This window comes from Oncorhynchus tshawytscha, linkage group LG10 (assembly GCF_018296145.1).
Source record: "Oncorhynchus tshawytscha isolate Ot180627B linkage group LG10, Otsh_v2.0, whole genome shotgun sequence".
Taxonomy (NCBI): domain Eukaryota; kingdom Metazoa; phylum Chordata; class Actinopteri; order Salmoniformes; family Salmonidae; genus Oncorhynchus; species Oncorhynchus tshawytscha.
Window position 1 is genome coordinate 12,618,390 of NC_056438.1, and position 27,054 is coordinate 12,645,443.

Below are 27,054 nucleotides of genomic sequence, written 5' to 3' on the forward strand. Positions count from 1 at the left end.
TTCAGTGTGGCACTGCGATGTGGGCGTTTTCAGTGCGGCACTGCAATGTGGGCGTTTTCAGTGCGGCACTGCGATGGGGCCGTTTTCAGTGTGGCACTGCGATGTGGGCGTTTTCAGTGTGGCACTGCGATGTGGGCTTTTTCAGTGTGGCACTGCGATGTGGGCGTTTTCAGTGTGGCACTGCGATGGGGCTGTTTTCAGTGTGGCACTGTGATGGGGCCGTTTTCAGTGTGGCACTGTGATGGGGCCGTTTTCAGTGTGGCACTGTGATGGGGCTGTTTTCAGTGTGGCACTGTGATGGGGCTGTTTTCAGTGTGGCACTGTGATGGGGCCGTTTTCAGTGTGGCACTGTGATGGGGCCGTTTTCAGTGTGGCACTGCGATGGGGCCGTTTTCAGTGTGGCACTGCGATGTGGGCGTTTTCAGTGTGGCACTGTGATGTGGGCGTGTTCAGTGTGGCACTGTGATGTGGGCGTTTTCAGTGTGGCACTGTGATGTGGGCGTGTTCAGTGTGGCACTGTGATGTGGGCGTGTTCAGTGTGGCCAGTGTCGGGAACATGAGTGAGAGAGCGGCTGCTCATTTGTCTGGAGAACAACATAAGTTTGGCCTTGAAGACTTTCACGTTGGAATACAGTCGAAGCACCAAAACACCATTTCAGTTTCACATTCAGATCATTCAGATGCCCCGATATGTCCACACCGAAAGCAAAGTTGCCCAGCCAGTCTGTGTCTTTCAACTCAGAGAAGTCATCAGCTTTACCAACCGTATCAAGGAACATACCCATCTCCCCTCTCAGTTCCCACACACGGCTAAATGCTTTTTCCAGGCTTAGCCAGCGCACATTTGAATGGGACAACAAGTCCTGGTGCTCTGCCTCTGTGTCATTGAGCAGCTGAATGAACTGACAATGGATAAGCCTCCTTGCCCGTATAAAGTTGAACTGACGATGGATAAGCCTCCTTGCCCGTATAAAGTTGAACTGACGATGGATAAGCCTCTTGCCTGTATAAAGTTGAACTGACAATGGATAAGCCTCCTTGCCCGTATAAAGTTGAACTGACAATGGATAAGCCTCCTTGCCCTTATAAAGTTGAACTGACAATGGATAAGCCTCTTTGCCTGTATAAAGTTGAACTGATGATGGATAAGCCTCCTTGTCCGTATAAAGTTGAACTGACGATGGATAAGCCTCCTTGTCCTTATAAAGTTTAACTGATGATGGATAAGCCTCCTTGCCTGTATAAAGTTGAACTGACGATGGATAAGCCTGTATAAAGTTGAACTGACGATGGATAAGCCTGTATAAAGTTGAACTGACGATGGATAAGCCTGTATAAAGTTGAACTGACGATGGATAAGCCTGTATAAAGTTGAACTGACGATGGATAAGCCTGTATAAAGTTGAACTGACGATGGATAAGCCTGTATAAAGTTGAACTGACGATGGATAAGCCTGTATAAAGTTGAACTGACGATGGATAAGCCTCCTTGCCCGTATAAAGTTGAACTGACGATGGATAAGCCTCCTTGTCCGTATAAAGTTGAACTGACAATGGATAAGCCTCCTTGCCCATATAAAGTTGAACTGACAATGGATAAGCCTCCTTGCCCGTATAAAGTTGAACTGACAATGGATAAGCCTCCTTGCCCATATAAAGTTGAACTGACAATGGATAAGCCTCCTTGCCCGTATAAAGTTGAACTGACAATGGATAAGCCTCCTTGTCCGTATAAAGTTGAACTGACAATGGATAAGCCTCCTTGCCCATATAAAGTTGAACTGACAATGGATAAGCCTCCTTGCCCGTATAAAGTTGAACTGACAATGGATAAGCCTCCTTGCCTGTATAAAGTTGAACTGACGATGGATAAGCCTCCTTGCCTGTATAAAGTTGAACTGACAATGGATAAGCCTCCTTGCCCGTATAAAGTTGAACTGACAATGGATAAGCCTGTATAAAGTTGAACTGACGATGGATAAGCCTGTATAAAGTTGAACTGACGATGGATAAGCCTGTATAAAGTTGAACTGACGATGGATAAGCCTGTATAAAGTTGAACTGACAATGGATAAGCCTGTATAAAGTTGAACTGATGATGGATAAGCCTGTATAAAGTTGAATTGACAATGGATAAGCCTGTATAAAGTTGAACTGATGATGGATAAGCCTCCTTGCCTGTATAAAGTTGAACTGACGATGGATAAGCCCGTATAAAGTTGAACTGATGATGGATACACCCGTATAAAGTTGAACTGACGATGGATAAGCCTGTATAAAGTTGAATTGACAATGGATAAGCCTGTATAAAGTTGAACTGATGATGGATAAGCCTCCTTGCCTGTATAAAGTTGAACTGACGATGGATAAGCCCGTATAAAGTTGAACTGATGATGGATAAGCCCGTATAAAGTTGAACTGACCATGGATAAGCCCGTATAATGTTGAACTGATGATGGTTAAGCCCGTATAAAGTTTAACTGACGATGGATAAGCCCGTATAAAGTTGAACTGACGATGGATTAGCCTCCTTGCCTGTATAAAGTTGAACTGATGATGGATAAGCCTGTATAAAGTTGAACTGACGATGGATTAGCCTCCTTGCCTGTATAAAGTTGAACTGACGATGGATAAGCCTGTATAAAGTTGAACTGATGATGGATAAGCCTGTATAAAGTTGAACTGATGATGGATAAGCCTGTATAAAGTTGAACTGACGATGGATAAGCCTCCTTGTCTGTATAAAGTTGAACTGACGATGGATAAGCCTTCTTGTCTGTATAAAGTTGAACTGATGATGGATAAGCCTCCTTGTCTGTATAAAGTTGAACTGACGATGGATAAGCCTCCTTGTCTGTATAAAGTTGAACTGATGATGGATAAGCCTCCTTGTCTGTATAAAGTTGAACTGATGATGGATAAGCCTCCTTGTCTGTATAAAGTTGAACTGATGATGGATAAGCCTCCTTGTCCGTATAAAGTTGAACTGACGATGGATAAGCCTCCTTGTCTGTATAAAGTTGAACTGATGATGGATAAGCCTCCTTGCCCGTATAAAGTTGACAAGTTGTACAAGTTGTTGACAAGATTTTCCAAGTTTTAACACACTTCTACACAGGGCTTCCTGATGAATAATACAGTGAAGAAATATACATTCCTCCGAGTTGAGCCTTTCTTCTCTTTTACTTTTGTCTTGTCATCGTTTTAGCAGGCCAATGTTTTTACCAGGTAGATTTGTCATATAAGTCAGAGCCCCTTGGTTGTTCCCATCATGCAAGAAGTTCTCATTTATTCATCTGACAAAAAGATGGAAGCCATCTTGTTTTTTTCTTCAACTCTGAGATGAGCTCCTCACCTATCATTTCCACACGCCTGGTGATGGTTCTGCGTGATAAGTACATTTTCTAGAATTGGCTTTTAATCTCAGGACAAAGTATACCAGCAGTCTCCACCATACGCTTTTCCCCAAACTCCCCTTCAGCAAAAGGCTATGCTTTTCGCTTTTATGTGCCACTACGTTGCCTTAGTTACGGAAGTCTTGAGTAGAGCAACGTTTTTTGGTTTAGCATTTAAGTTGTGGCAGGTTTTGAGGCCTTCCTTTTGCCTTTTCCTGAGAGGACCGATTGGTAGCGTAGTTAGCATGCTTACTTGAAAAATGACAATTGAGATTATATTCCTTAAAAACGGAAACACTTTCTTGGCAAATCAGACATACCGCCTTATGTCCAATATTAGTAAGAAATATATATATATATTTTACTGTGCATTCTTCTTTAAACACACAACATTCAGAGACCACTTTTCTCATTTTCGCAGCACTCATTTTTCACGTCAAAAGTCGTCAAGCAATGAAGTGGCTGTGATGACTGAGCCCATTCTGAATCTGACTGTAGACCCAAATACAGAGCGCGCTGCCAGGCTACATCGCCATCTATTGGAGGTTGTTTGTATATCATGGAATGAGTCATTTTAGGCCGAAAATCGCAACTCAAATATAATCATATTTAACGCATTTAAAAAATGTCTCAAGGGCCAGATTGAAGTGCCGGGCAGGCCCGATACGGACCACAGTCTGTACCTCCCCCCCTCCCCCGCCCTAACCGCTAGACTTGCCTGTAATACTGCACTCACTACATTTGACCAGAGGCTGTTTCTAAAGCAGACAGTGAGGTGTGTGTGTGTGTGTGTGTGTGTGTGTGTGTGTGTGTGTGTGTGTGTGTGTGTGTGTGTGTGTGTGTCAAATGTAGTGAGTGTAGTATTTTTTTAAATGCGTTATGTATGATTATATGTGAGTTACGATTTTCGGCCTCAAATGACTCAGTGTGTGTGTGTGTGTGGATGACCTTAACTCTTGTTTGGTTGTCAGGGGGTCCTGGTATGACGGGCTTCCCAGGTCTGCCTGGTCGTCGTGGGGAGACAATCGGCTCCAATATCCCTGGACCTCTGGGAGACCCAGGCCTGCCCGGACTCGATGGAGAAGAAGGTAGTTTAACCCTTTATTTAGCCTTTTATAAAACAATAGATTATATTCCTCTGTCTCATTTTCTTCTCCTCCTTTCTACTTCTCCCTCTCATTTTCTTCTTCTCCTTTCTACTTCTCCCTTTCATTTTCTTCTCCTCCTTTCTACTTCTCCCTCTCATCTTCTTCTCCTTTTTACTTCTCATCTTCTCCTCCTTTCTACTTCTCCCTCTCATCTTCTTCTCCTCTTTTTCTACTTCTCCCTCTCATCTTCTCCTCCTTTCTACTTCTCCCTCTCATCTTCTCCTCCTTTCTACTCCTCCCTCTCATCTTCTTCTCCTTTCTACTCCTCCTTTCTACTTCTCCCTCATCTTCTTCTCCTCATCTTCTTCTCTCCTTTCTACTCCTCCCTCTCATCTTCTTCTCCTTTCTACTCCTCCCTCTCATCTTCTTCTCCTTTCTACTCCTCCCTCTCATCTTCTTCTCCTTTCTACTCCTCCCTCTCATCTTCTTCTCCTTTCTACTCCTCCCTCTCATCTTCTTCTCCTTTCTCTTCTTCTCCTTTCTACTCCTCCCTCTCATCTTCTTCTCCTTTCTACTCCTCCCTCTCATCTTCTTCTCCTTTCTACTTCTCCCTCATCTTCTTCTCCTTTCTACTTCTCCCTCATCTTCTTCTCCTTTCTACTTCTCCCTCTCATCTTCTTCTCCTCTCTACTTCTCCCTCTCATCTTCTTCTCCTCCTTTCTGCTTCTCCCTCTCATCTTCTTCTCCTCCTTTCTACTTCTCCCTCATTTTCTTCTCCTCCTTTCTACTTCTCCCTCTCATTTTCCATCACAGGGAGGTAAGACAATAAATAGGCCATAGTGGCGAAATAATTACAATTTAGCAAGTAAACACTGGAGTGATAGATGTGCAGGAGATGAATGTGGAAGTAGAGATGCTGGGGTGCAAAGGAGCAAAAAAATAACAGTATGGGGGATGAGGTAGTAGTTGTCTGGGCTATTTACAGATGGGCTAAGTAAGTAATCTATCCTTCTCTTCCCTCCATCTAAATCCCAAACTCTGTCGACCTTTATACTGTAGCTAGTTTACTCTTGTGTTAACTGTTTATGGTGGGTTCCTCTAGGTTACGGTGGTCCTCCAGGCCCCCCAGGCCCACCGGGGCCCAGTACGGCCCAGGGAGACAGGGGTGACGCTGGGCTACCTGGCTTCCCCGGCACCCCTGGGAGACGTGGAGACCCTGGAGGTCCCGGTGGCCCAGGAAGGGAAGGCAGCCCTGGGTTCAATGGTACGGGGAGGACTCTTGTTTGTTGACCACTCAATGTAATATCAACCAGAATGTGACGTTGATTTGACGTCTGGATTCAAAGGTACAGAGATGATTATGTTGATCTGAAACATGTACAGTTTGTTGGAGGGGCACGTCGGTCGACCACTCAATCAATTATCAACCAGAATTGGATGTTGATCTGAGGTCTTTGCCCAGGGGTTGGTGTAGCAAACCATGTCTGATGTTGTTGTTGTGTTGCCTAGGAGAGAGAGGCGACTCTGGGTACAGTGGAGTGTCAGGAACCAAAGGCTACCCTGGAGATCCAGGATATTACGGAGGGAAAGGACCCAAAGGAAGGAAAGGTGAGAGACGTCTCCTTTTACCATTGACCTGAACACATAACACCGGTCTTTGTCAATTTGATAAATTATGTTATAGAAGATTTATCTTGAGTCTCATCTCTCTCTCATCTTTATCCTTCTTTCTCTATCGCTCTCACCTCTCATCTGTCTCTCTCTCATCTCTCTCTCTTCCACCTCCTCCTATCTCTCGCTCTCTTCATCCCTCCATCTCCATCTTTCTGATCATGTGTGCGTTTGCTTCCTCCACACACATCTCTCTCGCTACCCTCCGCCCCTCCCCCCACACTTTTGTCTCCCATCCTCTCTCCCTCTAGGTTCTTCTGGTCGTAAGGGGCCCCCAGGTATAACTTTACCACCCTCGAACTTCGAGACTCCCTATGGAGACTTGGGAGGCCCTGGGCTCAACGGAGCTCCAGGGGCCATGGGAGAACCAGGCAATCCCGGCATTCCAGGCAGAGTGGGTGAGTAACCTACTAGGAACAGCCTGGCCGACTAGGCAGAGGGGGTGAGTAGAGTAGCCTACTAGGAACAGCCTGGCCGACTAGGCAGAGGTCGTGAGTAGAGTAGCCTACTAGGAACAGCCTGGCCGACTAGGCAGAGGTCATGAGTAGAGTAGCCTACTAGGAACAGCCTGGCCGACTATGCAGAGGTCGTGAGTAGAGTAACCTACTAGGGACAGCCTGGCCGACTAGGCAGAGTGGGTGAGTAACCTACTAGGGACAGCCCTGGCCGACTAGGCAGAGGTCCTACTAGGAACAGCCTGGCCGACTAGGCAGAGTAGTAACCTACTAGGGACAGCCTGGCCGACTAGGCAGAGGTCGTGAGTAGAGTAACCTACTAGGGACAGCCTGGCCGACTAGGCAGAGGTCGTGAGTAGAGTAACCTACTAGGGACAGCCTGGCCGACTAGGCAGAGGTCGTGAGTAGAGTAACCTACTAGGGACAGCCTGGCCGACTAGGCAGAGGTCGTGAGTAGAGTAACCTACTAGGGACAGCCTGGCCGACTAGGCAGAGGTCGTGAGTAGAGTAACCTACTAGGGACAGCCTGGCCGACTAGGCAGAGGTCGTGAGTAGAGTAACCTACTAGGAACAGCCTGGCCGACTAGGCAGAGGTCGTGAGTAGAGTAACCTACTAGGAACAGCCTGGCCGACTAGGCAGAGGTCGTGAGTAGAGTAACCTACTAGGAACAGCCTGGCCGACTAGGCAGAGGTCGTGAGTAGAGTAACCTACTAGGAACAGCCTGGCCGACTAGGCAGAGGTCGTGAGTAGAGTAACCTACTAGGAACAGCCTGGCCGACTAGGCAGAGGTCGTGAGTAGAGTAACCTACTAGGAACAGCCTGGCCGACTAGGCAGAGGTCGTGAGTAGAGTAACCTACTGGACTGGATGGAAGAAAACGTACCCACCAAAGTTTAGATTGGAATCCACACTGAATTAACACTCGTTTTACTTGCTTCAAAACAGTTGTGATGGATTCAGTCAGTGTGGAGTCTAGGTTAACCAAAGTTACCCATAGTTACCCCTGATCTAGGTTCAGTTAAACCGTCATCCAATCTTAACCTCAACCAGGTAGGTAGTTAAACCTAATACTGTCCTTGGATCAGTGTTCTAAGTTTATCTTCCACCTTTGTTCCAGGTCCTAAAGGCAGGCCCGGGGCGGTGGGGAAGCTGGGGAGGAACGGAGGGTCAGGTCTGGATGGACCTCTGGGAGACCCTGGTTCTCCTGGTTTCCCTGGACCTTCCGGATCACAAGGTGTGTGTGTGTGTGTGTGTGTGTGTGTGTGTGTGTGTGTGTGTGTGTGTGTGTGTGTGTGTGTGTGTGTGTGTGTGTGTGTGTGTGTGTGTGTGTGTGTGTGTGTGTGTGTGTGTGTGTGTGTGTGTGTGTGTGTGTGTGTGTGTGTGTGTGTGTGTACGTGTTTATCTATACTTGTGGGGACCAGCAGTCAGTAGAGCTGTGTGGGTAAACCACTGAGGAAGCCAAGCCAATACATAATCCATATAACAACCTATGGTGTGATAATTGCGCTGTTTGCTCTATAACCCGATACTCCACTGTGATGTACAATAAGGCAGAGACAACAAAAAGACCACAGTCACACAATAGAGGAATAAATTCAACTACACGTACGTTTGTTTCTTCACAAAACCGGAGAGCAACATCTGTCCAGTGAAGTCCACAAAGCCAATAGTGCATGTAACAAACAGCTGTATGACCTGCAACACAGTCAAACAAGTGAATGTTTTCAACAGTTGACTAAACAACTACTGATTGAGAACCACAGAGAATTACTGCAAGTCAGCACAAAGACAACAGGAGCACTGCCTCTGCTATTCCAGCACCATTTCAACTGAAACATGTAACCATCATCAAATCAACAAGGCTATACATGCTTGGTTTAATACACTGAAAACAAAGTTATAAGCGTGCGTGCGCGTGAGAGAAAGAGATGTCGATACATGTAAAGTCTTACAATGCTCTATAACCGCATCATAATGCATTATAGCTGAAGGTAATTAATTACCCAACATTTAACCATGTAGCACTCCTCTCCTATCCTCTTCTCTCTCTTCTTCCCCCTCCTCTTCTCCTCTCCTGTTACCCCTCTCTTCTTCCCCCTCCTTCTCCTCTCCTGTTACCCCTCCTCTCTCCTTTCCTGTTACCCCTCTTCTTCCCCCTCCTTCTCCTCTCTCTTCTCCTCTCCTCCTCTCCTTTTCCACTCTCCTCTACACACCTTTCCCCCTCTCCTCTCTTCCCCCTCTCTCCTCTTCCGCCTCTCCTTTTGTAACTCCTCTTCTCCCCTACCCCCCTCTCTCCTTTCCTCTTCCCCCTCCCCCTTCTTCTCCCCTCCTCTCCTTCTTCTCCTCTCTCCCTCAGGTCTGCCTGGTAAGCCTGGTCTGCAGGGTCCCCCTGGCAGTGTGGCCCGCAGCAGGAGTGTTGGTTTCACCCTGGTGAAACACAGTCAGAACAACCAGGTACCCATGTGTCCCCAGGGCATGTCCCGGCTCTGGGAGGGATACAGTCTGCTGTACGTAGAGGGGCAGGAGAAGGCGCACAACCAGGACCTCGGTCAGTCACACACACACACACACACACACACACACACACACACACACACACACACACACACACACACACACAGAGAGACCTACAAATCTTGCAGAGAGATAATCTTTCCTCTCTCCTCCCTCCCTCTCTCCTCTCTCTCTCTCTCTCTCTTCTCTCTCCCTCTCTCTCTCTCCTCTCTCTTCTCTCTTCTCTTCCTCTCTCTCTCCTCTCTCTCTTCTCTCCTCTCTCCTCTCTCTCTCTCTCTCTCTCTCTCTCTCTTCTCTCTTCTCCCCCAGGTATGGCGGGCTCCTCTTCTCTCCTCCCCTCTCCTCCTTTCAGGTACTGTCCCCTTCTGTCCCCTTCCTCTACTGCACGCCCAACGAGATCTGTTACTACGCCAGCCGCAACGACAAGTCCTATTGGCTGTCCACCACTGCGCCCATCCCCATGATGCCGGTGGGAGAGGAGGCCATCAGCCAGTACATCAGCAGGTGCTCTGTGTGCGAGGCCATGTCCCAGGCTGTGGCCGTCCACTCCCAGGACCTCACCATCCCCACCTGCCCTGCTGGCTGGAGGTCCCTCTGGATCGGGTACTCCTTCCTCATGGTGAGTGATGTGGGATTAAAGCCAGATTCAATCCACGGTGTGTTGTAGAGCACTTTTGACAGTGCACCTTTCAAAGGCAATATTCCCACATTCTCAGAGATCACATTCATGGTAAACGCTGCAGATCTCAGCTCAATCGTAAATGACCTTTAAATATCAAGCACGGTACAGTGTGCCTCGGATTGAATCCCAGACAATATTTGTAACTAAAATGTAAAGTTATTTCAGTACACAATAACCCCAGTCTAAACCACCATTGTGAAACTAACACCCAGGACTTGTCTGGGTCTCTCCGTCTCTCTTTCCCCCCCCATACAGCACACAGCTGCCGGGGCAGAGGGCGGAGGCCAGTCCCTTGTTTCACCCGGCTCCTGTCTGGAAGACTTCCGTGCAACTCCCTTCATCGAGTGTAACGGGGCTAAGGGCACCTGCCACTTCTTTGCCAACAAGTACAGCTTCTGGCTGACCACGGTGGAGCCTAACCGCGAGTTCAACCCCCCTCCGATGGACACGCTGAAGGGAGGCAACCAACTCAGCAGAGTCAGTCGCTGTCAGGTCTGCAGTAAGATCTTGTAGCCGGGAGAAGAGTCGAAGATAGAGAGATAGAGAGAAGAAATGGAAAACACAGAGACTGAAACAACAAAAGAGAGGGTGATGATTACTTCTCAGAAAGAAAAAGAGAGAGGAGGTAAAAAATTAAAAAACATTCCCCCTTAAAAAAAATTCTTGACCAGATGACTGACTAAATTTAAGCACCGTCCCCTGCTTCATCCCAGGATCTCACTTGGGGTGTAAAGTTGTCCTGAAGGGCTGACGAGGGCACTTCTGTGGGTTTATGATGCGTGAATATCGATGTTAGAGAGAGGGGGATGGATATAGAACGTGAGAGAGAGAGGGAGGGATGGAGAGATGTGGGGTCTTGGTTTTGACTGCTCTGCACTAGGATATCACTGACAGTGTTGCTAATATGTGTCTTTATGTGGGTGTTTTATCGTTACTATGGCTACGTGGTCTGAAAACATTCACGGCTACCTAGTGCAACTGCAAACCAACCCTTCGGACCACACTGAACCGTTTCCCCTTCCTGGCTACGTCCCAAATGCCACCCTATTCCCTATATAGTACACTACTTATGGCTTGGGCTCCATAGGCCTCTGGTCACAAGTAGTGAACAATACAGGGTTCCATTGGGACAGATCTCTACCATAACAACTACAGTCATAAACCTGAGAGACCTGCTATACTGTACATACCTATTTACTGCTAGCCAACCACTTTAACACACACACACCAATGATATCTTTGATGTCTGAGATACAGTAAGACTCTATTACCAATATGTCTTTTTTTTTATGTTACCCTACTCCGGGACTCAACTTGACAACAGTTTGGAAAAAGGCACTTTTAAAATACTAGAATGATTGGCATAGATAGTGAGACAACATCATCCAATGACGAATCACAGTATTAGAACAAAAACAATTGGTCCTAAGAGACCATGTATGTGAATGTATTGCACTGATATGAATTGCAATAATGGGTAAGATATAAATGTCAGTCCGTCTGTAACAGTCAGTCCGCAACGTTTGACTTGTCAATCAAACGTGTGCCTTTTCAGTTTAGCTATAGTGACGGACGGTGAAGATTTAGGTTCACCACCACAGAAACCAACCTATCAGCTCCTCGATTCACTGCTGGCACACCAATCAGCAACAACAAACGCACATGATTATTATGATATTTCATCTCACTCCACAATGTATGTTTCCGCCCACAGTGAGATCCTGATACTTGTGGAAAGGGGCGGGACTTGTAATACAAATGTACTGTAACTGCCACAGAGCGGAGAGGATACCACAAGAGCGTTGGGCCAGTAACCGAAACGTTGCTGGTTCGAATCCCTAGCTGATTGTGTGACAAATCTGCCGATGTGCCATTGAGCAAGGCACTTAACCTTAATTGCTCCTGTAAGTCACTCTGGATGAGAGCGTCTGGTAAATTAGTAAAATGTCAAATTAAAGTTGCTTAATGGCAATTACATTTGCCCAAGACAAACACAAATGTTCGGGGAAACAGATATAGAGCACTGCTACTTTACTTCAACTCTCTCGCTGACTCTGGAATGGGTGACCAAGCTGATAGTATGATGCACCAAATCATACTTATTTAAAACCGTCATATTCTGCAGGGTTTCACTCACTCACTCTGCTCACCTCGCTAGCCTATCTGCTCACCTCGCTAGCCTATCTGCTCACCTCGCTAGCCTATCTGCTCACCTCGCTAGCCTATCTGCTCACCTCGCTAGCCTATCTACTCTCCATGTTTTGTGACCAAAATGTTTTTTGTTTTTTTATAAAAACCCGCCACCCACCATGCTGAAGCCAAAACATACAAGTACGCAATAACCGCTTGGAAGGCATCCCAAATAAATTGATTTTGTCCCCCCACACCAAACGCGATCACGACACGCAGGTTAAAATATCAAAACAAACTGTGAACTATTTGTTAATTTGAGGACAGGTCAAAAAGCACTAAACATTTATGGCAATTTAGCTAGCTAGCTTGCAGTTGCTAACTCATTTGTCCTATTTAGCTAGCTTGCAGTTGCTAGCTAATTTGTCCTGGGATATAAACGTTGAGTTGTTATTTTACCTGAAATGCACAAGGTCCTCTACTCCACCAATTCATCCACACATAAAACAGTCAACCAAATAGTTTCTAGTCATCTCTCTTCCTTCCAGAGGCGGCAGGTAGCCTAGTGGTTGAGCATTGTGCCAGTAACCAAAAGGTTGCTAGATCAAATCCCCGACCTGACAAGGTACAAATCTGTCGTTCTGCCCCTGAACAAGGCAGTTAACCCACTGTTCCTAGTCCGTCATTGTAAATAAGAATTTGTTCTTAACTGACTTGCCTGGTTAAATACCATTTAAAAAAAAAATTAAATCCAGGCTTTTTCTTCTTTGGACTTTATATGGCGATTGGTGATACCACGACGACCAACCGAACTAAGTCAATCTTTCAATCACCCATGTGGATATAACAAATGAGGAGATGGCTCGTGGGTATCTGCTTCTATAAACCAATAAGGAGATGGCTAATTGGTATCTGCTTTATTTTGCTATAAACCAATGAGTGAGATGGCATGTTAGAATGTTTGTATCTGAAGCTTACTATAAACCAATAAGGAGATGGGAGAGGCAATAATTGAATAACATGTATGCGTACATTTATTTTGCAACGCTCGCACACACGGCACAAGTGGTGTAGTCAGCATGTTAGAATGTTTGTTATTGTACAGAAGCTTACTATACATTTTTATCAACGTTAAGGCCTATTGTGTTCTGGTAGTCCCTATCTGCTGTCCTTAGCCTGTTTTGTTAATGGCCACGTTCCAGAGCCGACTACATTAGGTTCCAGAGCCGACTACATTAGGTTCCAGAGCCGACTACATTAGGTTCCAGAGCCGACTACATTAGGTTCCAGAGCTGACTACATTACAGACGCCTACCAGATCTCACAACACCTGAATAGGTGATTAACATATCAGCTGTTCACATTCTATTATCTAGCAATCTGATTGATGCCTAACTGCGTAGTCGATGAGGTGGCTCACAACCATTGGTTGGTGGTTGATGCAAAGCAACACCTGGAATGTAGGTGGCCTGGAACGTGGCCATTGTCGCTGAATTTATGTTAAAGGTACTGGGTGACTTAATAAATTGTAACCACTATGACCACTATGTCTATCACATAGGCCCATCTCTCGTTGCTAACCCTGAGTACATTATTTGTCCTCATTTGTCATTGTTTTGTCTGTAATCTAGATTATAATTATTTTTACTTCACAGTATGTATCCCCCGTATCAAAAGTTATTTACAAATACATTTTACAAAATACAAAACACTAAAACATTCCTCTACAACCCATGGCAAAAATGTGTAGAATTGCAGGAAATTAAACTAACATTTAAAGATGGGGCCAGTACAATCAAAACAGTCTGTACATTCGATGATAGGAACGGAAGTTTTTTTTAGGATATGTTTTTATATGGAAATACATACAGTACTATGATTATTTTTGAATGACCCAAAAGGATAAAACACATTTTTATTGTCGCTCTTTTGACACAGTCCTCTGATGGTAAATAAATTCCACCATCTTTAAAAGGAATTTTGAGAAAAGCGGAATATTTATTTTTCTTCATACAAATCCACATTTGACATGTATAACAGAAACATACGTAAGTACCTACAATGATTATGCAGTTGTGCTACATTTTCCTCAAAGAGGATCAACAACAGAATTGAATGAGTCTGAAATGTGTATTCTTGTGTTCACACTGAAATAAAGTATTACAATTTAATCAGATTAAAAAGAATGATTAAGATTATGTGAGAACAATGTAACTAAATTATAGACCACCAATACAAATAAAATACAATTTTATTGGTCACATATTTAGCAGATGTTATTGTGGGTGTAGCGAAATGCTTGTGTATCTACTGTAGCTCCAACAATGCAGTAGTATCTTAACAATTCACAACAATACACAAATCTAAAATTAAAAGAATGGAATTAAGAAATATATAAATATTAGATTGAGCAATGTCAGAGTGGCATTGATTAAAATACAGTAGAATATAATACAGTATATACACAGGAGATGAGTACAACAGTATGTAAAGAATATTTAAACATGGTTAAAGTGACTAGTGTTCCATTATTAAAGATTCCAGCAGCAGCTTCTAAGGTGCAGGGTCGTGTAACCGGGTGGAAGCCGGCTAGTGATGGCTATTTAACAGTCTGATGGCCTTAAGATAGAAGCTGTTTTTCAGTCTCTCAGTCCCAGCTTTGATGCACCTGTACTGACCTTGCCTTCTGGATGAAGGCGGGGTGAACAGGCCTTGGCTCGGGTGGTTGATGTCCTTGATGATCTTTTTGGCCTTCCTGTGACATCATGAGCTGTAGTATAGGTGTCCTGGAGGGCAGGCAGTGTGCCCCCAGTGATGAATTGGGCAGACCGCACCACCCTCTGGAGAGCCCTCGGTTTCGGGGCAGTACAGTTGCCGTACCAGGCAACGATACAGCCCGACAGGATGCTCTCAATTGTGCATCTGTAAAAGTTTGTGAGGGTTTTAGGGGCCAAGACAAATTTATAAAGGCTCCTGAGGTTGAAGAGGCACCGTTGCGCCTTCTTCACCACACTGTCTGTATGGGTGGACCATTTCAGATCATCAGTGATGTGTACGCCGAGGAACTTGAAGCTGTCCACCTTCTCCACTGCCGTCCCGTCAATGTGGATAGGGGCGTGCTCCCTCTGCGGTTTCCTGAAGTTCACCATCAGCTCCTTTGTTTTGTTAATGTTGAATGAGAGGTTATTTTCCTGGCACCACTCACCTCCTCCCTGCAGGCTGTCTCGTCATTGTTTGTCATCAGGCCTACGACTGTTGTGTCGCCTGCAAACTTGATGATTGAGTTGGAGACGTGCGTGGCCACGCAGTCATGGGTGAACAAGGAGTACAGGAGGGGGCTGAGCACGCACCCTTGTGGAGCCCAGTGTTGAGGATCAACAAAGTGGTGTTGTTTCCTACCTTCACCACCTAGGGGCGGCAGGTCAAGAAGTCCAGGGCCCAGTTGCACAGGGCAGGGTTCAAACCCAGGGCCCCGAGCTTAATAATGAGCTCGCCAGACTATTTACATTGACCCCCGCTCAGTTGTTTTGTACACTGCTGCTGCTCTGTTTATTATCTATGCATAGTCACTTCACCCCTATCTGCATGTACAAATTACCTTGACTAATCTGTACCCCCTGTATATAGCCTAGTTGTTATTTTATTGTGTTACTTTTATTATTTTTTAAACTTTATTTGGTAAGTACTTTCTTAACTCTTTCTTGAACTTCACTGTTGGTTAAGGGCTTGTAAGTCAGCATTTCACGGTAAAGTCTACACATGTTGTATTCGGTGCATGTGACAAATAACGTTTGATTTTATGTACTATGGTGTTGAATGCTGAGCTATAGTCAATGAACAGGATTCTTACATTGGTATTCCTCTTCTCCGGATGGGATAGGGCAGTGTGCAGTGCGATGGCGATTGCATCGTCTGTGGATCTATTGAGGCGGTAAGCAAATTGAAGTGGGTCTAAGGTGTCAGGTAGGGTGGAGGTGATATGTTCCTTAACTAGCCTCTCAAAGCACTTCATGATGACAGAAGTCAGTGCTACGGGGTGATAGTTATTTAGTTCAGGTACCTTTGCTTTCTTGGGTACAGAAATAATGGTGGACATCTTGAAGCATGTGGGGACAGCAGACTGGGATAGGGAGAGATTGAATATATCCGTAAAACACTCCAGCCAGCTGGTCTGCGCATGCTCTGAGGACGCGGCTAGGGATGCGGTCTGGGCCGGCAGCCTTGCGTGGTTAGGGATGCCGTCTGGGCCGGCAGCCTTACTCACGTCGGCCACAGAGAAGTAGAGCCCACAGTCCTTGGTAGCAGACCACGTCGGTGGCACTGTGTTATCCTCAAAGCAGGCAAAGGTGTTTAGCTTGTCCGGAAGCAAGTTGTCAGTGTCCGCGACGTGGCTGGTTTTCCCTTTGTAATCATCAAATCAAATCAAATGTATTTATATAGCCCTTCTTACATCAGCTGATATATCAAAGTGCTGTACAGAAACCTAGCCTTAAACCCCAAACAGCAAGCAATGCAGGTGTAGAAGCATGGTGGCTAGGGAAAACTCCCTAGAAAGGCCAAAACCTAGGAAGAAACCTAGAGAGGAACCAGGCTATGAGGGGTGGCCAGTCCTCTTCTGGCTGTGCCGGGTGGAGATTATAACAGAACATGGCCAAGATGTTCAAATGTTCATAAATGACCAGCATGGTCAAATAATAATAATCACAGTAGTTGTTGAAGGTGAAACAAGTCAGCACCTCAGGAGTAAATGTCAGTTGGCTTTTCATAGCCGATCATTGAGAGTATCTCTACCGCTCCTGCTGTCTCTAGAGAGTTGAAAACAGCAGGTCTGGGACAGGTAGCACGTTCGGTGAACAGGTCAGGGTTCATTAGCCGCAGGCAGAACAGTTGAAACTGGAGCAGCAGCACAGCCAGGTGGACTGGGGACATCAAGGAGTCATCATGCCAGGTCGTCCTGAGGCATGGTCCTAGGGCTCAGGTCTTCCGACAGAGAGAAAGAGAGAATTAGAGAGGGCATACTTAAATTCGCACAGGACACCGGATAGGACAGGAGAAATACTCCAGATATAACAGACTGACCCTAGCCCCCTGACACAAACTACTGCAGCATAAATACTGGAGGCTGAGACAGGAGGGGTCAGGAGACAATGTGGCCCCATCCGATGATCCACCCGGACAGGGCCAAACAGGCAGGATATAACCCCACCTACTTTGCCAAAGCCCAGCCCCCACACCACTAGAGGGATATCTTCAACCACCAATTTACCATCCTGAGACAAGGCCGAGTATAGCCCACAAAGATAATCCGTGATTGTCTGTTGACCCTGCCACATACAGTGGGGAGAACAAGTATTTGATACACTTCCTATTTTGCAGGTTTTCCTACTTACAAAGCATGTAGGTACACTTCAACTGTGAGAGACGGAATCTAAAACAAAATCCAGAAAATCACATTGTATGATTTTTAAGTAATTAATTTGCATTTTATTGCATGACATAAGTATTTGATACATCAGAAAAGCAGAACGCAATATTTGGTACAGAAACCTTTGTTTGCAATTACAGAGATCATACGTTTCCTGTAGTTCTTGACCAGGTTTTCTTCATCCTTTCACTGAAAGCCACAGCAGTCATATTTGGAGGTAGACTGGCCAACGGGTAGTTCGGGCAAATTCCAGATGGGCTTGTTAATTTTAATCCCATTGGGCCTGTTTAATCCCACTGGGCCTGTTTAATTCCATTGGGCCTGTTTAATCCCATTGGGCCTGTTTAATCCCATTGGGCCTGTTTAATCCCATTGGGCCTGTTTAATCCCATTGGGCCTGTTTAATTCCATTGGGCCTGTTTAATTCCATTGGGCCTGTTTAATTCCATTGGGCCTGTTTAAATTGGTTTTGTGCAAAATTATATATTTTTTGGCTTATAAAGGGGGCCTCGAGGAGAAAATGGGGCGTGTGTTGGAAATGCCCTGGCTGATTTCTGGTCCCAGTCCATCCCTGGTCATATTTGATCATCAACCAATGACCAACACCATCAATAGATTTAAACCCCTTATGGGTTGAGGAGAATTTTGAAAACTGCTGCTGGATGGGTAAAACAAACTTTGTGTTTAAAAATGTTTGTATTATTATTTTTGTAAAGTGTGTTGAGACCTTGTTAATAAAATAAATACATTGTGATTTGATTTGACATATTTTTAGGGGAAAGTTTTTGTCAAAACCGTGTCATTCTTGACCAAAATAGCAAATTAATTATACTGCCTTCAAGTGTGAAGGTTACCTTTAAAAAAATAATAAAAATCCACAGTGAAACAAATGATGACCATGGAGATTGTACGTTTTTTTAATGTTGAATTCCATCATGCATTATATGGCTGGACATGTCTGGCAAGGTCAACTGAATTTTTAAATAAATTGATATTTAGACAATAAAAAGACGTACTGTAAGGCCTTGCTGGAAATGTAGATTGATTGGTCCGATTCTGAGAGCCACCCTCTGCCGTAAAGCGGTCTGCGCCAAACTGTCGTCGTAAAATCACAGCTTGTTCAGCATCGCCACAACAACACTGTTTTGCAGAAAAGGGGATTTTGACGTCTGATTTGGAACACATTAACAGGTAAATATCATCACCAACATCTGAAGATGTGGTATAATATGCTTTCCGAATGTTTTAATGTGTTGGATAATATTGATAATTGCTTATAGTCACGTTATTACTAGTGCGTTAGCTAGCATCTTTTTGTTAGCTTATCTGGCAAGAAGTAGCTAGCTGTATATCTGTTTATCTTGGATAGCTGCCTAGCTATCCACTGCATGTGCAGTTCAACGTTTACTTATACGCCAAGCGAACTTTTATTCAGGGTTTGCCTTTCGTAATACCGTAGTTTAAGGATCTAACTAGGTAATAATAATGTTCTGCTCATTTCAGTAATAAGAGCTAACTTAGCTACCTTCCTTGTGTTAGCTCTAGCTACAGTGCCTATAGAGAGTATTTATACTCCTTTTATTAAATTTTTATATAACCAGGTAGGCCAGTTGAGAACAAGTTCTCATTTACAACTGCGACCTGGCCAAGATAAAGCAAAGCAGTGCGACAAAAACAACACAGAGTTACACATGGAATAAACAAACTTACAGTCAATAACACAATAGAAAAATCTGTATACAATGTGCAAATGAAATAAGGAGGTTAGGTAATAAATAGGCCAATTGTGGCGAAGTAATTACAATTTAGCAATTTACACTGGAGTGATATGTGCAGATAAGGATGTGCAAGTAGAAATACTGGTGTGCAAAAGAGCAGAAAAACAAATATGGGGATGAGGTAGGTAGTTGGATGGGCTTTTTACAGATGGGCTGTGTACAGCTGCAGCGATTAGTAAGCTGCTCTCATAGCTGACGCTTAAAGTTGGTGAGGGAGATTTAAGTCTCCAGCTTCAGTGATTTTTTTTGCAATTCGTTCCAGTCATTGGAAGGGGAGAACTGGAAGTTAAGGCGGCCAAAGGGGTGTTGGCTTTGGGGATGACCAGAGATATACCTGCTGGAGCGCCTGCTACGGGTGGGTGCTGCTATGGTGACCATGGTGAGCTGAGATAAGGCAGAGCTTTACCTAGCAAAGACTCATAGATGACCTGGAGCCAGTGGGTATAGCGACGAATATGTAGCGCGGACCAGCCAACGAGAGCATACAGGTCGCAGTGGTGGGTAATATATGGGACTTTGGTGACAAAACGGATGGCACTGTGATAGACTGCATCCAATTTGTTGAGTTGAGTGTTGGAGGCTATTTTGTAAATTACATCGCCGACGTCAAGGATTGGTAGGATAGTCAGTTTTACAAGGGTATGTTTAGCAGCATGAGTGAAGGAGGCTTTGTTGCGAAAAAGGAAGCCGATTCTAGATGTACCTTTGGATTGGAGATGCTTAATGTGAGTCTGGAAGGAGAGTTTACGGTCTAGCCAGACATCTAGGTATTTATAGTTGTCCATATATTCTAAGTCAGAACCGTCCAGAGTAGTGATGCTAGGCAGGCGGGTGCGGGCAGCGATCGTTTGACGAGCATGCATTTCGCTTTACTAGCATTTAAGAGCAGTTGGAGGCCACGGAAGGAGTGTTGTATGGCGTTGGAGCTCGTTAAGTGTCCAGAGAAGGACCAGAAGTATACAGAATGGTGTCGTTTGCATATAGGTGGATCCAAAAACTCACCCTTGACTTATTACACATCTTGTGTTAAATTTAAAATCGATTTAAAAAATGTTTCCACCAACACACAATACCCTATAATGACAAAGTAAAACTTTGTTTGTGGATGTTTTCTTTTGGTCTGGTGTGGAGGTCGACCGATTATGATTTTTCAACACCGATACCGATTATTGGAGGACCAAAAAATAGCCAATACTATTAATGAGAATGTGTTCTCACAACTTAGCAGGTAAAATAACAATTTTAAAAAGCAGCCAATAAGTGCTCAGCATATGTGGGAACTCCTTCAAGCTTGTTGGAAAAGCATTCCAGGTGAAGCTGGTCAAGAGAAGGCCAAGAGTTTTGCAAAGCTGTCATCAAGGCAAAGGGTGGAAACTCTGAAGAATCTCTAAAACTCTAAAATATAAAATATATTTTGATTTGTGCAACTCTTTTTTTGTGGTTACTACATGATTCCATATGTGTTGTTTCATAGTTTTGATGTCTTCACTATTAGTATTAATCGGCCGATTTAAATAAAAAAATGTATTTGTAATAATGACAATTACAATAATACTGAATGAACACTTATTTTAACTTAATATAATACATCAATACAAATCAATTTAGCCTCAAATAAATAATGAAACATGTTCAATTTGGTTTAAATAATGCAAAAACAAAGTTTTGGAAAAGTAAAAGTTAGCGCGCACTTCGCTAACTAGCTAGCCATTTCACATTGGTTACACCAGCCATTAGGCTGATAGGCTTGAAGTCATAAACAGCTCTGTTCTTGCGAAGAGCTGCTGGCAAAACGCACGAAAGTGCTGTTTGAATGAATGCTTACGAGGCTGCTGCTGCCTACCATCGCTCAGTCAGACTGCCCTATCAAATCATAGACTTAATTATATAAATACGAGCCTTTGGTTATTAATATGGTCGAATACGGAAACTATAATTTAGAAAACAAAACATTTATTTCAGTGAAATACAGAACCGTTCGGTATTTCATCTAACGGGTGGCATCCCTAAGTCTAAATATTCCTGTTACATTGCACAACCTTCAATGTTATGTCATAATTACGTAAAATTCTGGCAAATTAGTTCGCAACGAGCCAGGCTGCCCAAACTGTTGCACATACACTGACACTGCGTGCAATGAACGCAAGAGAAGTGACAATTTCACCTGGTCAATATTGCCTGCTAACCTGGATTTCTTTTAGCTAATATGCAGGTTTAAAAATATATACTTCTGTGTATTTATTTTAAGAAAGGCATTGGTGTTTATGGTTAGGTACAGTCGTCCAACGATTGTGCTTTTTTTCACAAATGCGCTTTTGTTAAATCATCCCCCAGCGTTGCATCGATTATATGCAACGCAGGACACGCTAGATAAACTAGTAATATCATCAACCATGTGTAGTTATAACTAGTGATTATGATTGATTGATTGTTTTCTATTTGATAAGTTCAGTGCTAGCTAGCAACTTACCTTGGCTTCTACTGCATTCGCGTAACAGGCAGTCTCCTCGTGGAGTGCAATGAGAGGCAGGTGGTTATAGCGTTGGACTAGTTACCTGTAAAGTTGCAGGATTGAATCCCCCGAGCTGACAAGGTGAAAATCTGTCATTCTGCCCCTGAACAAGGCAGTTAACCCACCGTTCCTAGGCCGTCATTGAAAATAAGAACGTGTTCTTAACTGACTTGCTTAGTTAAATAAAGGTATTAAAAAATATAAAAACAAAACAAAAATCGGTGCACAAAAATACAGATTTCCTATTGTTATGAAAACTTGAAATCGGCCCTAATTAATCGGTTGACCTCTAGTCTGGTGCTAATTTATTGAAAATGAAATACAAAAATATCTCATTTACATAAGTATTCACACCCCGAGTCAATACATTTATATCTGTGAGTCTTTCTGGGTCAGTCTCTAAGAACTATGCACATCTGGATTGTACAATGTTTGTACAGTATTATTTTATTCTTCATCCTCTGTCAAATTGGTTGTTGATTATTACTAGACAGCCATTTTCTTGTCTTGCCATAGATTTTCAAGACGATTTAAGGAAAAACTTTAACTAGGTGACTCAGGAACATTTCATGTCCTCTTGGTAAGCAGCTCCATTGTATATTTGTCCTTGTGTTCTAGTTTATTGTTCTGCTGAAATGTGAATTTGTCTCCCAGTGTCTGTTGGAAAGCTGACTGAACCAGGTTTTCCTCTAGGATTTTGCCTGTGCTTAGCTCTATTCCGTTTCCTTTTATCCTAAAAAAAACAACCTCCCTTGCCAATGACAAGCATACTCATAACATGATGCAGCCCCACCATGCTTGAAAATATGAAGCGTGGTAGTCAGTGATGTGTTGTGTAGGATTTTCCCCAAACATAACGCTTTGTATTCAGGACATAAGGTTAATTTCTTTTCCACATTTTTTGCACTTCTACTTTAGTGCCTTATTGCAAACAGGATGCATGTTTTGGAATATTTTTTATTCTTTTCACTTTGTCATTTAGGTTAGTATTGTGGAGTAATTACAATGTTGTTGATCCAGCCTGTGTTCTCCTATCACAGTCATAAAACTCTGTAACTGTTTTAAAGTCACCATTGGCCTCATCCCTGAGAAGTTTTTTTCCTCTCCGGCAACTGAGTTGTGAAAAACACCTTTATCTTTGTAGTGAATAGGTGTATTGATCCACTATCCAAAGTGTAATTAATTAACTTCACCATGCTGAAAGGGATGTTCAATGTCTGCTTTTTTATTTCTTTTTTTTACCCATCAACCAATAGGTGCCCTTTTTTGAGGCATTGGAAAACCTCCCTGTTCTTTGTGGTTGAATCTGTGTTTGAAATTCACTCCTCAACTGAGGGACCTTACAGAGATGAGGTAGTTATTCAAGAGGGAATCCATGCAACTTATGTGACTTGTTAGGCAGATGTTTACTGCTGAATATATTTAGGCTTGCTATAACAAAGGAGTTGAATACTTATTGATTCAAGACATTTCAGTTTTTCATTTTTTATTTAATTGGTAGAAAAATTCTACATACAGTTCCACTTTGACATTATTGGGTATTGTGTGTAGGCCTGTAACACAACATATTGTGGGAAAGCCAAGGGGTGTAATTACTTCCTGAAGGCACCGTACATAGTCCTAACCAATAAAGCTTTTCTTTTCTCCGTTTCCTCCCTCTGCCTTCCTCCTCGTCTTCTTCCTTCCCCTCCCTTCCTCCATATCCCCCCTTCAGGTACGCTGGAATTTTCGGACACCCACTCAGACATGTCCTATGTCTTCATCAATGACTCGTCTCAGACCTCCGTTCCCCTGCTCCAGGTAGGGAAGATGCCTACCCCTGCACATTGACTCTGTACCAGTAGTGTTGTTATTGTTATTAGTATTGTTGGGTAAGCTCTCGTAAGTAAACATTTCACTGTAAATTCTACACTTGTTTTATTCGGCGCGTGTGATTTGACAACCCTAATGTCTGCTCCTCTGCTCCTGGTGGGGTTGAGTCCAACACAAGGGGGTTGCATCCCAAATCCACCCCTACGCCCTATGTACTTGTGGAGGTCTGTGAGGATCTGACAGGCGTAAGCAATCTGGTAGTAGCTTCACTTGCCCTCTGATAGGTTAGATGGACGTTTCACCATATTGACGACACCTGTCAAATCCTCTCAGATCCCCACAAGTGTGTAGGGTCTAGAGTCCGGTGTGGTGTTGTGCAGCAGTGTAGGAACCAAACAGAAGCAAACAGGGATGGACCTACCAGAATTTGTCCAATTAGAAACTCTTGTTTCGGTTGCAATACGTTTTGCTACGGTGTGCTCCCAGGTCTTCAGAATCGATTTAAAGTTTAAGTTAGCTAGGGTCTGTTAATCAATTCCCTTATTCTCTGATTCAATACAGAATCAATCAATCAACTAATTAATCTAACTTATCCCGGGACGTTATCGTGAAAGACAATGTGTTCTCAATGACTTGCCTGGTTAAATAATGGCATATCCCTAACTGCAGGCCTGCATCGACGGGGACCTGCTTTTCACCAAGCGGCTCCTGGAGACGGGCTGTGACCCCAACACACGGGACAACCGGGGCCGTACTGGCCTGCACCTAGCGGCCGCCAGGGGGAACGTGGACATCTGTTGTTTCCTCCATAAGTTTGGGGCGGACCTCCTGGCTACAGACTACCAGGGAAACACGGCGCTACACCTCTGTGGACACGTGGATACCATCCAGTTCCTGGTGTCCAACGGTCTCAAGATAGACATCTGGTGAGAGAGGGGCTGAGGGTTGGGAGGGCCTGGAAGGGAGTGAGAGGGAGTAGAGACTGTTTTACAGTTGGCTTGGGGCCTGAGAGGGGCTGAGGGTTGGGAGGGCCTGGAAGGGAGTGAGGGGGAGTAGAGACTGTTTTACAGTTGGCTTGGGGCCTGAGAGGGGCTGAGGGTTGGGAGGGCACTGGAAGGGAGTGAGGGGGAGTAGAGACTGTTTTACAGTTGGCTTGGGGCCTGAGAGGGGCTGAGGGTTGGGAGGACCTGGAAGGGAGTGAGGGGGAGTAGAGACTGTTTTACAGTTGGCTTGGGGCCTGAGAGGGGCTGAGGGTTGGGAGGGCATGGAAGGGAGTGAGGGGGAGTAGAGACTGTTTTACAGTTGGCTTGGGGCCTGAGAGGGGCTTTGACTGAGGGGTAAAAGCAGGGTTAGAGTTATAGGGGTTCTATCACATAGAGGAACCCTTAATAGGTTTTAGGTCACCCTGTTAGGTTTTTCAGATATACACATTGGTCCAACAGTCCACTCCCCATAGGGTCAATGTGTTTCTCAAACATTGGTTGGACCCTTGTTTGAACATTATCATGCTACATTGTGTATTTCTCTCTCCCAGTAACCACAACGGGTCCACTCCTCTGGTGCTGGCCAAGAGGCGCGGGGTGAACAAGGACGCTATCCGCCTGCTGGAGGGCCTAGAGGAACAGGAGCTGAAAGGATTCAACAGGGGAGCCCACACCAAACTGGAGACCATGCAAATGGCTGAGAGCGAGAGGTGAGGAGAGGGGTGGGGGAGTTAATGAGAGAGGTGCAGAACAGGGGGAGGACAGTGCAGGAAGTGGAGGGGAGCCTATGTTACAGGCATTACTATGCTGCTTAACAGTACAGTTCCCTCACTCACAAGTCCTTACCGGTACTTGATGTTTCGTACTCTGCCTCGCTAACACACTTAACTGCCCGCTTCACAATAATACGCCTCCGAAAAGCTAGCAATTCAGCAACGTGATTGGTGACATTTCGAGCTGTGGAGCTCACTAACGGCACGATCTTAACTCTGTTACACCCACTCTAAGCTGGAAACCTATATATCTATCTACCTGTCTATCTCTCCTATCTAAACTCAGCAAAAAAATAAACATCCTCTCACTGTCAACTGCATTTATTTTCAGCAGACTTATCATGTGTAAATATTTGTATGAACATAAGATTCAACAACTGAGACATAAACTGAACAAGTTCCACAGACATGTGACTAACAGAAATTGAATAATTTGTCCCTGAACAAAGGGGGGGTCAAAATCAAAAGTAACAGTCAGTATCTGGTGTGGCCACCAGCTGCATTAAGTACTGCAGTGCATCTCCTCCTCATGGACTGCACCAGATTTGCCAGTTCTTGCTGTGAGATGTTATTCCACTCTTCCACCAAGGCACCTGCAAGTTCCTGGACATTTCTGGGGGGAATGGCCCTAGTCCTCACCCTCCGATCCAACAGGTCCCAGACGTGCTTAATGGGATTGAGATCCGGGCTCTTCGCTGGCCATGGCAGAACACTGACATTCCTGTCTTGCAGGAAATCACGCACAGAACGAGCAGTATGGCTGGTGGCATTGTCATGCTTGGAGGGTCATGTCAGGATGAGCCTGCAGGAAGGGTACCACATGAGGGAGGAGGATGTCTTCCCTGTAACGCACAGCGTTGAGATTGCCTGCAATGACAACAAGCTCAGTCCGATGATGCTGTAACACACTGCCCCAGACCATGACAGACCCTCCACCTCCAAATTGATCCCGCTCCAGAGTACAGGCCTCGGTGTAACGCTCATTCCTTCGACGATAAACGCGAATCTGACTATCACCCCTGGTGAGACAAAACCGCGACTCGTCAGTGAAGAACACTTTTTGCCAGTCCTGTCTGGTCCAGCGACGGTGGGTTTGTGCCCGTAGGCGACGTTGTTGCCGGTGATGTCTGGTGAGGACCTGCCTTACAACAGGCCTACAAGCCCTCAGTCCAGCCTCTCTCAACCTATTGCGGACAGTCTGAGCACTGATGGAGGGGTTGTGGGTTCCTTGTGTAACTCGGGCAGTTGTTGTTGCCATCCTGTACCTGTCCCGCAGGTGTGATGTTCGGATGTACCGATCCTGTGCAGGTGTTGTTACACGTGGTCTGCCACTGTGAGGACGATCAGCTGTCCGTCCTGTCTCCCTGTAGCTCTGTCTTAGGCGTCTCACAGTACGGAGACTGAAATGTATTGCCCTGGCCACATCAGTCCTCATGCCTCCTTGCAGCATGCCTAAGGCACGTTCACACAGATGAGCAGGGACTCTGGGAATCTTTCTTTTGGTGTTTTTCAGAGTCAGCAGAAAGGCTTCTTTAGTGTCCTAAGTTTTCATAACTGTGAACTTAATTGCCTACCGTCTGTAAACTGTTAGTGTCTCAATGACCGTTCCACAGGTGCATGTTCATTAATTGTTTATGGTTCATTGAACAAGCATGGGAAACAGTGTTTAAACCCTTTACAATGAAGACCTGTGAAGTTATTTGGATTTTTACGAATGATCTTTGAAAGACAGGGTCCTGAAAAGGGGACGTTTCTTTTTTTGCTGAGTTTATCTATCTCTCCTATATATATATCTGCGCTCTCTCTCCTATCTGTCTCTCCTATATATATATCTGC

General features: G+C 44.7%; 2 protein-coding genes across 3 annotated transcripts in view; both read left to right on the forward strand.

The window, feature by feature from the left end:
* Positions 1 to 11,599, forward strand: part of LOC112260956 (collagen alpha-6(IV) chain) — a 252,425-nt gene extending 240,826 nt beyond the window's left edge. Inside the window, exons 36-44 of the mRNA XM_042329326.1 lie at positions 4,367 to 4,483; positions 5,586 to 5,747; positions 5,993 to 6,091; positions 6,406 to 6,552; positions 7,727 to 7,843; positions 8,966 to 9,157; positions 9,433 to 9,443; positions 9,476 to 9,742; positions 10,061 to 11,599. Of these exons, the coding sequence (XP_042185260.1) occupies positions 4,367 to 4,483; positions 5,586 to 5,747; positions 5,993 to 6,091; positions 6,406 to 6,552; positions 7,727 to 7,843; positions 8,966 to 9,157; positions 9,433 to 9,443; positions 9,476 to 9,742; positions 10,061 to 10,318 (1,370 nt within the window). The 3' untranslated portion in view covers positions 10,319 to 11,599. The remainder of the gene's footprint in view (positions 1 to 4,366; positions 4,484 to 5,585; positions 5,748 to 5,992; positions 6,092 to 6,405; positions 6,553 to 7,726; positions 7,844 to 8,965; positions 9,158 to 9,432; positions 9,444 to 9,475; positions 9,743 to 10,060) is intronic.
* Positions 11,600 to 18,446: 6,847 nt separating this feature from the next.
* LOC112259756 (ankyrin repeat domain-containing protein 46) overlaps positions 18,447 to 27,054 on the forward strand; it is a 9,150-nt gene continuing 542 nt past the window's right edge. The window contains exons 1-5 of one of the 2 annotated variants that reach the window (XM_024434384.2): positions 18,451 to 18,551; positions 22,167 to 22,230; positions 23,365 to 23,450; positions 24,132 to 24,388; positions 24,997 to 25,155. In XM_024434384.2, coding sequence (XP_024290152.1) covers positions 23,397 to 23,450; positions 24,132 to 24,388; positions 24,997 to 25,155 — 470 coding nt within the window. In that variant the 5' untranslated portion in view covers positions 18,451 to 18,551; positions 22,167 to 22,230; positions 23,365 to 23,396. Of the gene's footprint in view, positions 18,552 to 22,166; positions 22,231 to 23,364; positions 23,451 to 24,131; positions 24,389 to 24,996; positions 25,156 to 27,054 lie in introns of both variants that reach the window. The other variant, XM_024434383.2, reaches the window with a different exon arrangement.